The 12,279-nt window shown below is 46.0% G+C and overlaps 1 protein-coding gene across 1 annotated transcript in view; it reads right to left on the bottom strand.

Moving 5' to 3' along the window:
- LOC129695201 (uncharacterized) overlaps positions 1-12,057 on the bottom strand; it is a 35,895-nt gene extending 23,838 nt beyond the window's left edge. The window contains exons 1-2 of the mRNA XM_055631976.1: positions 11,956-12,057; positions 9,483-9,650 (exon numbers count right to left, since the gene is read on the bottom strand). Coding sequence (XP_055487951.1) covers positions 9,483-9,650; positions 11,956-12,057 — 270 coding nt within the window. The remainder of the gene's footprint in view (positions 1-9,482; positions 9,651-11,955) is intronic.
- Between the last annotated feature and the right edge of the window lie 222 nt (positions 12,058-12,279).

Genomic DNA, 12,279 nt, shown 5'->3' with positions numbered 1-12,279 from the left:
CCATTTTGGTGGCAAAAACGGGAAAGCAGACTATTATCTAAATGGTGGCCGATTGGGAAAGGGGGAGATGCAGCGAGACCTGGGTGTCATGGTACACCAGTCATTGAAGGTAGGCATGCAGGTGCAGCAGGCAGTAAAGAAAGTGAATGGTATGTTAGCTTTCATTGCAAAAGGATTTGAGTATAGGAGCATGGAGGTTCTACTGCAGTTGTACAGGGTCTTGGTGAGACCACACCTGGAGTATTGCGTACAGTTTTGGTCTCCAAATCTGAGGAAGGACATTATTGCCATAGAGGGAGTGCAGAGAAGGTTCACCAGACTGATTCCTGGGATGTCAGGACTGCCTTATGAAGAAAGACTGGATAGACTTGGTTTATACTCTCTCGAATTTAGGAGATTGAGAGGGGGTCTTATAGAAACTTACAACATTCTTAAGGGGTTGGACAGGCTAGATGCAGGAAGATTATTCCTGATGTTGGGGAAGTACAGGACAAGGGGTCACAGCTTAAGGATAAGGGGGAAATCCTTTAAAACCGAGATGAGAAGAACTTTTTTCACACAGAGAGTGGTGAATCTCTGGAACTCTCTGCCACAGAGGGTAGTTGAAGCCAGTTCATTGGCTATATTTAAGAGGGAGTTAGATGTGGCCCTTGTGGCTAAGGGGATCAGGGGGTATGGAGAGAAGGCAGGTACGGGATACTGAGTTGGATGATCAGCCATGATCATATTGAATGGCGGTGCAGGCTCGAAGGGCCGAATGGCCTACTCCTGCACCTAATTTCTATGTTTCTAATAAAGGGGAGGCAATTAACGACAGAGGTGAGAAAAAACTTTTTCACCCAGAGAGTTGTGAATTTGTGGAAATCCCTGCCACAGACGGCAGTGGAGGCAAAGTCACTGGAAGGATTTAAGAGAGAGTTAGATAGAGCTCTAGGGGCTGGTGGAATCAGGGGATATGGGGAGAAGGCAGGCACGGGTTATTGATTGGGGACGATCAGCCATGATCACAATGAATGGCGGTGCTGGCTCGAAGGGCCGAATGGCCTCCTCCTGCACCTATTTTCTATGATTCTATGTTTACCCTCACAATTACACATAGCAGTAATGTCTTGCAAGTATAAATCATTCTTACAGACTTCAAATTTGATGATTTAATTTAGTGTTTGCAGAAGTCTAGCAGGATGTGATAAGACAGAAAGTTATGCAATACAGAAACAGGCCCTTCAGCCCAACTCACCCATGCCGACCAAGATGCCACATCGAAGCTACCCCCATTTGCCCATGTTTGTCCCATACCGCTGCAAACCTTCCGATCCATGTATCTGACCTAATGTCTTTTGAATGTAATAATTGTACTTCCTCCAGCAGCTTGTTCCATATGCTCACCTCCACACTCTCTCCAGCTTAATGGCATCTTCCCTATAGCAGGATGACCAAAACTGAACACAATATTGGTTCGACCCACTGAGATCTACTGGAATTCCCAGTTGTTAGCCATTTTAACTCCCCTTCCAATTCCCACGCTGACCTTCCTGAACTCCATTGCCAGAGTGCGTCTACATACAAACCAACATCTGCAGTTCCTTCCTACACACTTTCTGTTCTCGGCCTTCTCCATTGCCAGAGTGAGGCTAAATGCAAATTTGAGGAACAGCATCTTGATTTGAGCAAATTTGAGGAACATTTTCCTGAGAAGCCGAGGAAGTTTGGCATGAACGCCAGCATACTCACAAACCTCTACAGATGCACCATCGCGAGTCTGCTGACGGGCTGCATCACAGTCTAGTACGGGAACTGTTCTGCCCACAGCCGCAAATCACTAGAGTGGTGAAGGCGGCACAGCACATCACTGGCAACTGTCTCCCGGCCATTCAAGACATTTTCCACCGGCGGTGTCTGCGGAAGGCACACAGCATCATCAAGAACCACAGCCACCCGGCAAGCAGACTGTTCTTGTTACCGTCAGGCAGACGATACAGGAGTTCAAGAAGGAACTGCAGATGCTGGAAGATCGAAGGTACACAAAAATGCTGGAGAAACTCAGCGGGTGCAGCAGCATCTATGGAGTGAAGGAAATAGGTGACGTTTCGGGCCGAAACCCTTCTTCAGACAATACAGGATCATGGCTGCACGTACCACCAGACTTAAGAACAGTTTGTATCATCAGGCCATCAGGCTTCTGAACTCATAAACACATCATACATGTTGAATATTTTATTTTTTCATTTATTATCGTCTTTTACCTACTAATGTCACTTTTATCTTATCTTCTTTTATCTTAATTTTATCCTTGTAATATCATTGCTGAGGTGATCCGTTGTCTTGCCTAACACATTTCATTGTACCGTTGACCCTGTGTTAACTTGCATATGACAAATAAAACTGAACTGACAGACATATTTCGCTTGGGCAGCTTACAACCCAGTGGTATAAATTTGATTTCTCTAATTTCAAGTAACCCCTGCATTCCCTCTCCATCTCTCCCCCACCCAAGTCGCACAGCAAACAATGGCCAGTTTCCTTTATCATCATTACTTTTTTTGCATCTTTCATTCATTTATTCTATATCTCTCTTCATCACTTTCTATATCTCTCGTTTCCCTTTCCGGACTAGTCTGAAGAAGGGTCTCAACCCGAAACATCACACATTCCTTCTCCCCAGAGATGCTGCCTGTCCTGCTGAATAACTCCAGCATTGTGTGTCTATCTCCTACACCTGTTCCTCTTATCTCGGGCCTTTGTTCCAACCATCTGCCTGACAAACCCCTCTTGCACGTGACGATTGTTAAGGGCTTGGACACACTAGAGGCAGGAAACATGTTCCCGATGTTGGGGGAGTCCAGAACCAGTGGCCACAGTTTAAGAATAAGGAGTAAGCCATTTAGAATGGAGACGAGGAAACACTTTTTCTCACACAGAGAGTGGTGTCTGTGGAATTCTCTGCCTCACAGGGTGGTGGAGGCAGGTTCGCTGGATGCTTTCAAGAGAGAGCTAGATAGGGCTCTTAAAATAGCGGAGTCAAGGGATATGGGGAGAAGGCAGGAACGGGGTACTGATTGGGGATGATCAGCCATGATCACATTGAATGGCGGTGCTGGCTCAAAGGGCCGAATGGCCTACTCCTGCACCTATTGTCTATTGACCCAATACTTGCCACACTCTCCTGCCTCTCCCCCTTTGCCAGCTTTCTTCTCCCTCCCCCTACAATCAGTCTGAAGATGGGTCTCAACCCAAAACTTACATCTATCCATGTTCTCCAGAGTTGCTGCCCGGCCTGCTGAGTTAATACCTTGTGCGTTTTTGTGTATTAACCAACATTTGCAGTTCTTTGTTTCTACAAATTCAAAGTATGGCCTTACCAATTCCAAAAATTTAAAGCACGTAGAATTCAGAAAGTGAAGCATTCACTGCTCCACCCCAAGTACATCAAACTAGTAAAACAAACAGGAATTGCAAATGTTGGTTTATACCAAAGATAGACACAAAATGCTGGAGTAACTCAGCAGGTCAGGCAGCATCTACCAAACCAGTACATCCATTAGTGAATCCTTAATATAATCACCACTGGAATCAAGGCAGATGGCCTCTTTGACCAATGATCAGACAGCCTCAGCATAGTTTACTCATAGCATTAACTCCTGCATCCCAGGGTGCTACAGACTACAGTGACCAGTTCTTCAATTAACACAAAGGCCACACCTTTTCAATTTACGCAAACTGTGTTCGAAGCTGACGCACCTCTGCCTCCATCAGGTGAACAACAGGAAGTAAAAACTGATGGCTCATTTCTCCTGTCTACAAACGTCAGCCCTCCCCACATGTAATAATAAAAATCTTCACCTAAAAACTTAATAACTTTAATATTTTAAACTGTTAACATATAACCATATAACAATTACAGCACGGAAACAGGCCATCTCGGCCCTACTAGTCCATGCCGAACAAATTTTTTTCCCCTTAGTCCCACCTGCCTGCACTCGTACCATAACCCTCCATTCCCTTCCCATCCATATGCCTATCCAATTTATTTTTAAATGATACCAATGAACCTGCCTCCATGACTTCCACTGCGAGCTCATTCCACACCGCCACCACTCTCTGCGTAAAGAAGTTCCCCCTCATATTACCCCTAAACTTCTGTCCCTTAATTCTGAAGTCATGTCCTCTTGTTTGAATCTTCCCTATTCTCAAAGGGAAAAGCTTGTCCACATCAACTCTGTCTATCCCTCTCATCATTTTAAAGACCTCTATCAGGTCCCCCCTTAACCTTCTGCGCTCCAGAGAATAAAGACATAACTTATTCAATCTCTGTAACTTAGGTTACACAGAAAAGCTGGAGAAACTCAGCGGGTGCAGCAGCATCTATGGAGCGAAGGAAATAGGCAACGTTTCGGGCCGAAACCCTTCTTCAGACTGATCAGGGGTGGGGGTGGGTGGGGACAAGAAAGGGAAAAGGAGGAGTAGCCGGAAGGCTGGAGGGTGGGAGGAGACAGCAGGGGAGCTGAGGAAGGGGAGGAGACAGCAAGGACTAACAGAATTGGGAGAAGTCGATGTTCATGCCCCCGGGGTGCAGACTCCCCAAACGGAATATGAGGTGCTGTTCCTCCAATTTCCGGTGCTGCTCGCTGTGGCCATGGAGGAGACCCAGGACAGAGAGGTCAGAGGCGGAGTGGGAGGGGGAGTTGAAGTGCTGAGCCACCGGGAGGTCAGCTAGGTTATTGCGGACCGAGCGGAGGTGTTCGGCGAAACGATCGCCCAACCTCCGCTTGGTCTCACCGATATAGATCTGCTGACATCTAGAGCAGCGGACGCAATAGATGAGGTTGGAAGAGATGCAGGTAAACCTCTGTCGCACCTGGAACGATTGCTTGGGTCCCTGAAAGGAGTTGAGGGGGGAGGTAAAGGGACAAGTGTTGCATCTGCTGCGGCCGCAAGGGAAAGTGCCCGGGGAGGGGGTGGACCGAGAGGGAAGGGAAGAATTGACAAGGGAGTTATGGAGGGAGCGGTCTTTGCGGAAGGCAGAGATATGGGGGGAGATGGGAAGATGTAGCCAGTAGTGGGGTCACGTTGGAGGTGGCGAAACTGACGGAGGATTATTTTTTGTATGTGATGGCTGGTGGGGTGAAAGGTGAGGACTAGGGGGACTCGGCCCTTGTTGCGAGTGCGGGGATGGGGAGAGAGAGCAGTGTTGCGGGGTATGGAAGAGACCCTGGTGCGAGCCTCATTTATGGTGGAGGAGGGGAACCCCCGTTCCCTGAATAGTGAGGACATTTCAGATGTCCTGGTGTGGAACGCCTCATCCGTGGAGCAGATACGGCGTAGACGGAGGAATTGGGAGTAGGGGATGGAGTCCTTACAGGAAGCAGGGTGGGAAGAAGTGTAGTCCAGATAGCCATGGGAGTCAGTGGGTTTATAGTGTATGTCGGTTAGAAGTCTATCACCTGCAATGGAGATAGTGAGGTCAAGGAATGGTAGGGAAGTGTCGGAGATGGTCCAGGTGTATTTCAGTGCCGGGTGGAAATTAGTGGTGAAGTGGATGAAGTCAGTCAGTTGTGTGCGGGTGCAGGAGGTGGCACCAAAGCAGTCGTCGATGTAGCGGAGGTAGAGGTTGGGGATGGGGCCCTGGTATGTATTGAACAAGGATTGTTCGACGTAACCTACAAATAGGCAGGCATAGCTGGGGCCCATGCGTGTGCCCATAGCTACGCCTTGTATTTGGAGGAAGTGGGAGGAGTCGAACTCGAAGTTATTGAGGGTAAGGACCAGCTCCGCTAGGCGGAGGAGAGTGTCAGTGGCTGGGTATGGGTACCCATACTTCGAGTTCGACTCCTCCCACTTCCTCCAAATACAAGGCGTAGCTATGGGCACACGCATGGGCCCCAGCTATGCCTGCCTATTTGTAGGTTACGTCGAACAATCCTTGTTCAATACATACCAGGGCCCCATCCCCAACCTCTACCTCCGCTACATCGACGACTGCTTTGGTGCCACCTCCTGCACCCGCACACAACTGACTGACTTCATCCACTTCACCACTAATTTCCACCCGGCACTGAAATACACCTGGACCATCTCCGACACTTCCCTACCATTCCTTGACCTCACTATCTCCATTGCAGGTGATAGACTTCTAACCGACATACACTATAAACCCACTGACTCCCATGGCTATCTGGACTACACTTCTCCCCACCCTGCTTCCTGTAAGGACTCCATCCCCTACTCCCAATTCCTCCGTCTACGCCGTATCTGCTCCACGGATGAGGCGTTCCACACCAGGACATCTGAAATGTCCTCACTATTCAGGGAACGGGGGTTCCCCTCCTCCACCATAAATGAGGCTCGCACCAGGGTCTCTTCCATACCCCGCAACACTGCTCTCTCTCCCCATCCCCGCACTCGCAACAAGGGCCGAGTCCCCCTAGTCCTCACCTTTCACCCCACCAGCCATCACATACAAAAAATAATCCTCCGTCAGTTTCGCCACCTCCAACGTGACCCCCACTACTGGCCACATCTTCCCATCTCCCCCCATATCTGCCTTCCGCAAAGACCGCTCCCTCCATAACTCCCTTGTCAATTCTTCCCTTCCCTCTCGGTCCACCCCCTCCCCGGGCACTTTCCCTTGCGGCCGCCGCAGATGCAACACTTGTCCCTTTACCTCCCCCCTCAACTCCTTTCAGGGACCCAAGCAATCGTTCCAGGTGCGACAGAGGTTTACCTGCATCTCTTCCAACCTCATCTATTGCGTCCGCTGCTCTAGATGTCAGCAGATCTATATCGGTGAGACCAAGCGGAGGTTGGGCGATCGTTTCGCCGAACACCTCCGCTCGGTCCGCAATAACCTAGCTGACCTCCCGGTGGCTCAGCACTTCAACTCCCCCTCCCACTCCGCCTCTGACCTCTCTGTCCTGGGTCTCCTCCATGGCCACAGCGAGCAGCACCGGAAATTGGAGGAACAGCACCTCATATTCCGTTTGGGGAGTCTGCACCCCGGGGGCATGAACATCGACTTCTCCCAATTCTGTTAGTCCTTGCTGTCTCCTCCCCTTCCTCAGCTCCCCTGCTGTCTCCTCCCACCCTCCAGCTTTCCGGCTACTCCTCCTTTTCCCTTTCTTGTCCCCACCCACCCCCACCCCTGATCAGTCTGAAGAAGGGTTTCGGCCCGAAACGTTGCCTATTTCCTTCGCTCCATAGATGCTGCTGCACCCGCTGAGTTTCTCCAGCTTTTCTGTGTAACCTTCGATTCTCCAGCATCTGCAGTTCCCTCTTTAACACTTATTCAACGTATCTCTGTAACTTAGTTGTTGAAACCCAGGCAACATTCTAGTAAATCTCCTCTGTATTCTCTCTATTTTGTTGACATCCTTCCTATAATTTGGCGACCAAAATTGTACCCCATACTCCAGATTTGGTCTCACCAATGCCTTGTACAATTTTAACATTACATCCCAACTGTTATTTTTTAGAGATACAGCGTGGAAGCAGGCCCTATGGCCCACCGAGTCCATGCCAAGTCAGCGATCCCCACACTTTAACACTATCCTACACACACTAAGGACAATTTTCATTTATACCAAGCCAATTGGTCAAGAAAACCTGTACCTCTTTGGAGACCACATCAGATGCACAACGGGGACAATCACAGGAAATACTGCAGATTCCAGAGTAAAAGGGATTTCAAGACACTGCATGAAAACAGCATTGTGCCAGAATTTCAAGCTTTCATCCCCAGTTCATCCCCATTCACTCACTAGTGGCTCCTGCATCATGTGATTGATATTTGCCACCTTGATCTCCATTACTGGAATGAATCAGCTTGGCATTCTATAAAGCCTTTGTCTAAAGCAAATATGTTTTAAGTGAGAAAAGGGTGACGTGGAGGCGCAGCGGTAGAGTTGCTGCCTTACAACTCCGGGTTCCAGAGTTTAAACATTCCTCTTAGTAGGTATTGTCCGAGATCTTCGGTTTCCTTCCACACCAAATACTGGTTTGTAGGTTAGGGTATAAATGTAAATTGTCCCTCGTGTGTGTCTTATGAGTCTGTGGAATTCTCTGCCTCAGAGGGCGGTTCTCTAGAAACTTTCAAGAGTCAGCTAGATAGCTCTTGAAGATAGCGGAGTCAGAGGATATGGGGAGAAGGCAAGAACGGGGTACTGATTGTGGATGATCAGCCATGATCACATTGAATGGTGGTGCTGGTGGTTGAAGGGCTGAATGGCCTACTCCTGCACCTATTGTCTATTGATAGTATGTGGGGATCGCTGGTTGGTGCAGACTAAGGGCCTGCTACAGCACTGTTTCTCAAAGCTAAACTAAAACATGGGTGAAGTCAGCACCAGAACTCAGAATCACAGTTCAAACACCAGTGTCAAATATTGGCACATGCCAGATTTTGGTTAACAGTTACTACATGGCATATATATTTTTGTAAAAGATAGATAAATATTTGAGGCAAAGGAAAATAAAAGGTTTCAGGAAAAGGCCAAGGTTATAGGATTGTTCCAACAAAGAATCAATGATCCTTTATACACTTCCATACCTGCACCTCAAACGTCTGGATTGATTCCCCTTCCTCATTATACGTGTACTGTCCCAATAGGACCTCTTCAGCTTGATTTTCATCATCCAAACCCCGTGAACAAATGGAAATTAGTAAGCTTTGTACACAGAAAATTACTCTCTAGTCACCCCAACAATTATACCAGCCTGATGAAAGCAGGACTTTCACCCTTGCCTGGAAGAAAGCTTGGTTGAATATATAAAGTCATTTCATTTCAAACAGAACTAGTAGTTCCCTAAAAGTCAATTGGAAAAATGTCATCACCTCATTTAGCACATGAAGTGAATCTGTACACAATCAAACAGAATGAAACGATGTCCTACATGTGTAGCATCAACTCTCATCTGTGGTAGAATCAGTGTGTCCCACCACAGGGGCCTCATCAGGGACCTCTAGACCCACAGAACTAGAGTGGAAGTAAGTCATCCTCAATCCTGAGAGAATACCAGTGAAGAATTGTTCACCCCCACTCAGGAAAGCACTTGGTATAAAAATTGCCTCTATTATGTGTAGGGTGTGTTAACTTTAATCTCATCTATTGGTTGTAAAGTTGCTTAATCATTGTATGAAGCTTTTATGGTTCGCAGTGTTGAGGATTGTGCAATAAAGTGACAAAATTCAGTGAAGCCAGTGAAAACCCAGAATCAGTTCAAACACCAGTATGAGCAATTTGTGTAGCATGGAAGATTAAAGATTATATTAGTGGGCCTTCTATTTGATGGATTATTGTTCTGGACTGTAAAATGGAATTTGCTCATTTTTAACAGAACTTGTTAATGTTATTGACGTGGATTGTGAGACCACTCGGGACCCTGAACATGGAATCCAATGTCCAAGAAAGCCTTGCCATGTTCAGCAGCATGCTCCAGACAAACACCATGGTTCCCAAATATACTCATATTCTATACGTTTCACTCACATAAACAGAGAAGTCTTGAGGGGCACTTATAATTGATCCACTCGGAGAAATGGATTTTGGAATATGCTCCAGGGTAAAGGCTGTAGGCCTGATCCAGACAGCAAGCTCGATGACAACAAAGCCTTGGGAGTCTTTAAATGGCCAACACTTCCCAGGATGAACCTCCGGCTGCAAGAGAGAACAAGAACAAAAACATTAGGAAAGATTCTCGGTTTAGTTTAGAGATACAGTGCGGAAACAGGAAATATTAACACTATCCTACACACTCGGGACAATTTTGTTTTACATTTACCAAGCTAATTAACCTACAAACCTGTACGTCTTTGGAGAGTGGGAGGAAACAGAAGATCTAGGAGAAAATCCACGCAGGTCACGGGGAGAACGTACAAACTCCGTACAGACAGCACGCACAGTTGGGATCGAACCGGGGTCCCTGGCGCTACAAGTGCTGTAAGGCAACAACTCTACCACTGTGCCACCCACAATTATCCCGCTTCCTTTCAACAGAACACTGATTCTTCCCAAAGGGACAGCAAAGGTTTGGATTTTTGGACACGATCCACGTGAGGATATGAGGATAGTTACAGAATAATGAAAGGCACAGAGTGGATGTGGAAATGATGTTTCCACTGGTGGGAGAGGCTCGGATCAGAGGTCACAGTGTCAGAATTAAAGGGTGCGCCTTTAGAAAGGAGGTGAGGAGGAACAGAGGGTTGTGGAGGCCAAGTCAGTGGATATTTTTAAGGCAGAGATAGACCACTTCTTGATTAGAACGGGTGTCGAGGGTTATTTTGGGAACAGGGATGGGTTGTTGGGATGGGGGTTACTATGGCAGGAATCTGCAGTATCGACCCCTCAATGTTTTCTGCCAATTTACCTCAACCCTCCACAATGAGAAAACGCGCTACAATTTTCCAGCAGAGCCCATTGCTGCTTTTGGTTCATGGTGTGACAATTATTAAGTTAATGCAGAGAACAGGAGTTACTGAGACATTTTAACACACTGCCCCCAACACAGATACTCTCACACCATCTACAAACCTCAACCCTTTGGACTTAGGAACCTCTGTAAGCTACAGGCAAATGCTGGCAAATGGGATTAGTTGATGGTTGACGTGGACGTGTTGGGCACAAAGGGCCTGTTTCTGTGCTATATGACTCCAGAAGTGGAATTTAAAAATCTGAACTCAATTGAAGATTTGACAAACACACTGGCAATCTACATCCAGGTGAGAGGAATGGGGACCATAAAGTAGGTATGTTACAAAACCTACCTGAATCGTGGCTGAGCATCTGCCCTACACCGTGTGCGTGATTTTGGCGCTGTTTAGAGGGGGCGGGTTTAAAACGCGATTTTTACTAGGCTGTTGCAATCGAAAATGTTCAGCCTCGTAAATCATTAACGGAAAATCGCTGGAAGACCCCGTCGCAAAAGGTATTATTAGTTTTTATGGCCTTGTATAATAGTTATAGTAGTTTAAAATCACTCTCAACCCGCGACCTCTCGCAGCCCCAGGGTTTTATAAAGCAAACAATTAAAGGTATGTACCTTATTTTTACATTAAATGGGGCTTGTATATAACCCTGTGTATAAAGTTTTCTATAGCGAGTAGCTCATTTTGAGCTCTTTATATCCCGCAGTATTTTTCTGGGCACTTGAGGGCACAAATCTACCGCAATGTGAACGTTCTAAACCAGCGCGTTCACAGGAACCCACTAGAAAGCCGATTTAAATTGACTTTAATTTACAGCAATTGAACACTAAATTCCTTCCATTTGGCCTATAAATTGATGTAAATGATATTTAAAAATCATGTTTTATTGTGAATTATTTGTGAATATTATTTGGACACTTGACTATTTAAAAATGTTAATCATTTATTAAGAAATGGATAGATGTTTAGATCTAGTAATTGAAGTTTGAAATTAGCTACAATTGGGTAACTAACTAATTATATGCTTTAATTTCAGGTCATCCAAGTGAGATTATTTTATATTTGTTTCAGAATGCTTCAATCTATGATAACTGAAAATTTCATTCAGTTCTCTTAATTTTTAAGAAGGTTATGGGCTTTTGACTGTCCACGATCACAGCTTTTTTCTTATGTCCATAGAAAATCAATAGGGATCAAGATGCTAATTTCCGAGTATGAAAATGGCCATAACTTCTTTATTACTTGAGATATGAAAGTGAATTAGGTGTCAAATTAAACATTGTTATGCTTTATCTGATGGGATAAATTGCAGACTTGATTTTTTAAATCTCAAAATTTTGTAACATTGCTACATAAAGCATCGTAGTTTGGTTAAAGCAGATGGAAGGAGCCCACTTTTCCTTAAGGAAGGATATTTTTGCTATGCAGAGAACACATCAGAAGTGCAGCAGATCAACTGTGGGGATGGCAGGGCTGACGTATGAAGAGCAATCTGGTCAATAGTCACTGGAAGGAATGATAATTTTATAGAAACCTACATTTAGAAGTTGTAACAGGACTGGAAAGATTGGAGGTAAGATGTTCCTGATGCTGGGGAGTTTCAGGACCAGGATCACGGTGCAAAGATAAGGTGAGGTCATGTAGAACTCAAAGGGCAAGAAATCTCTTCATCCAGAGTGGTGAACCTGAGGAATTCTCTATCATGGAATGCAATTGAAATCAGATCGTTGAATATACTCATGAGTTAAATATTGTTCTTGTAGCTAGAGGGACCAAGAGGTATGGGGAGAAAGGTATGGGGAGTCCCCCAACTGGGGACTCAATCTGGATGATCAACCATGGTCATACTGAGGGGTTGAGTG

Source organism: Leucoraja erinacea, unplaced genomic scaffold (genome assembly GCF_028641065.1).
Source record: "Leucoraja erinacea ecotype New England unplaced genomic scaffold, Leri_hhj_1 Leri_988S, whole genome shotgun sequence".
Classification (NCBI taxonomy): Eukaryota; Metazoa; Chordata; class Chondrichthyes; order Rajiformes; family Rajidae; genus Leucoraja; species Leucoraja erinaceus.
The sequence above is the reverse complement of the archived record's forward strand: the minus strand, read 5'-3'. Positions and strand labels throughout refer to the sequence as shown.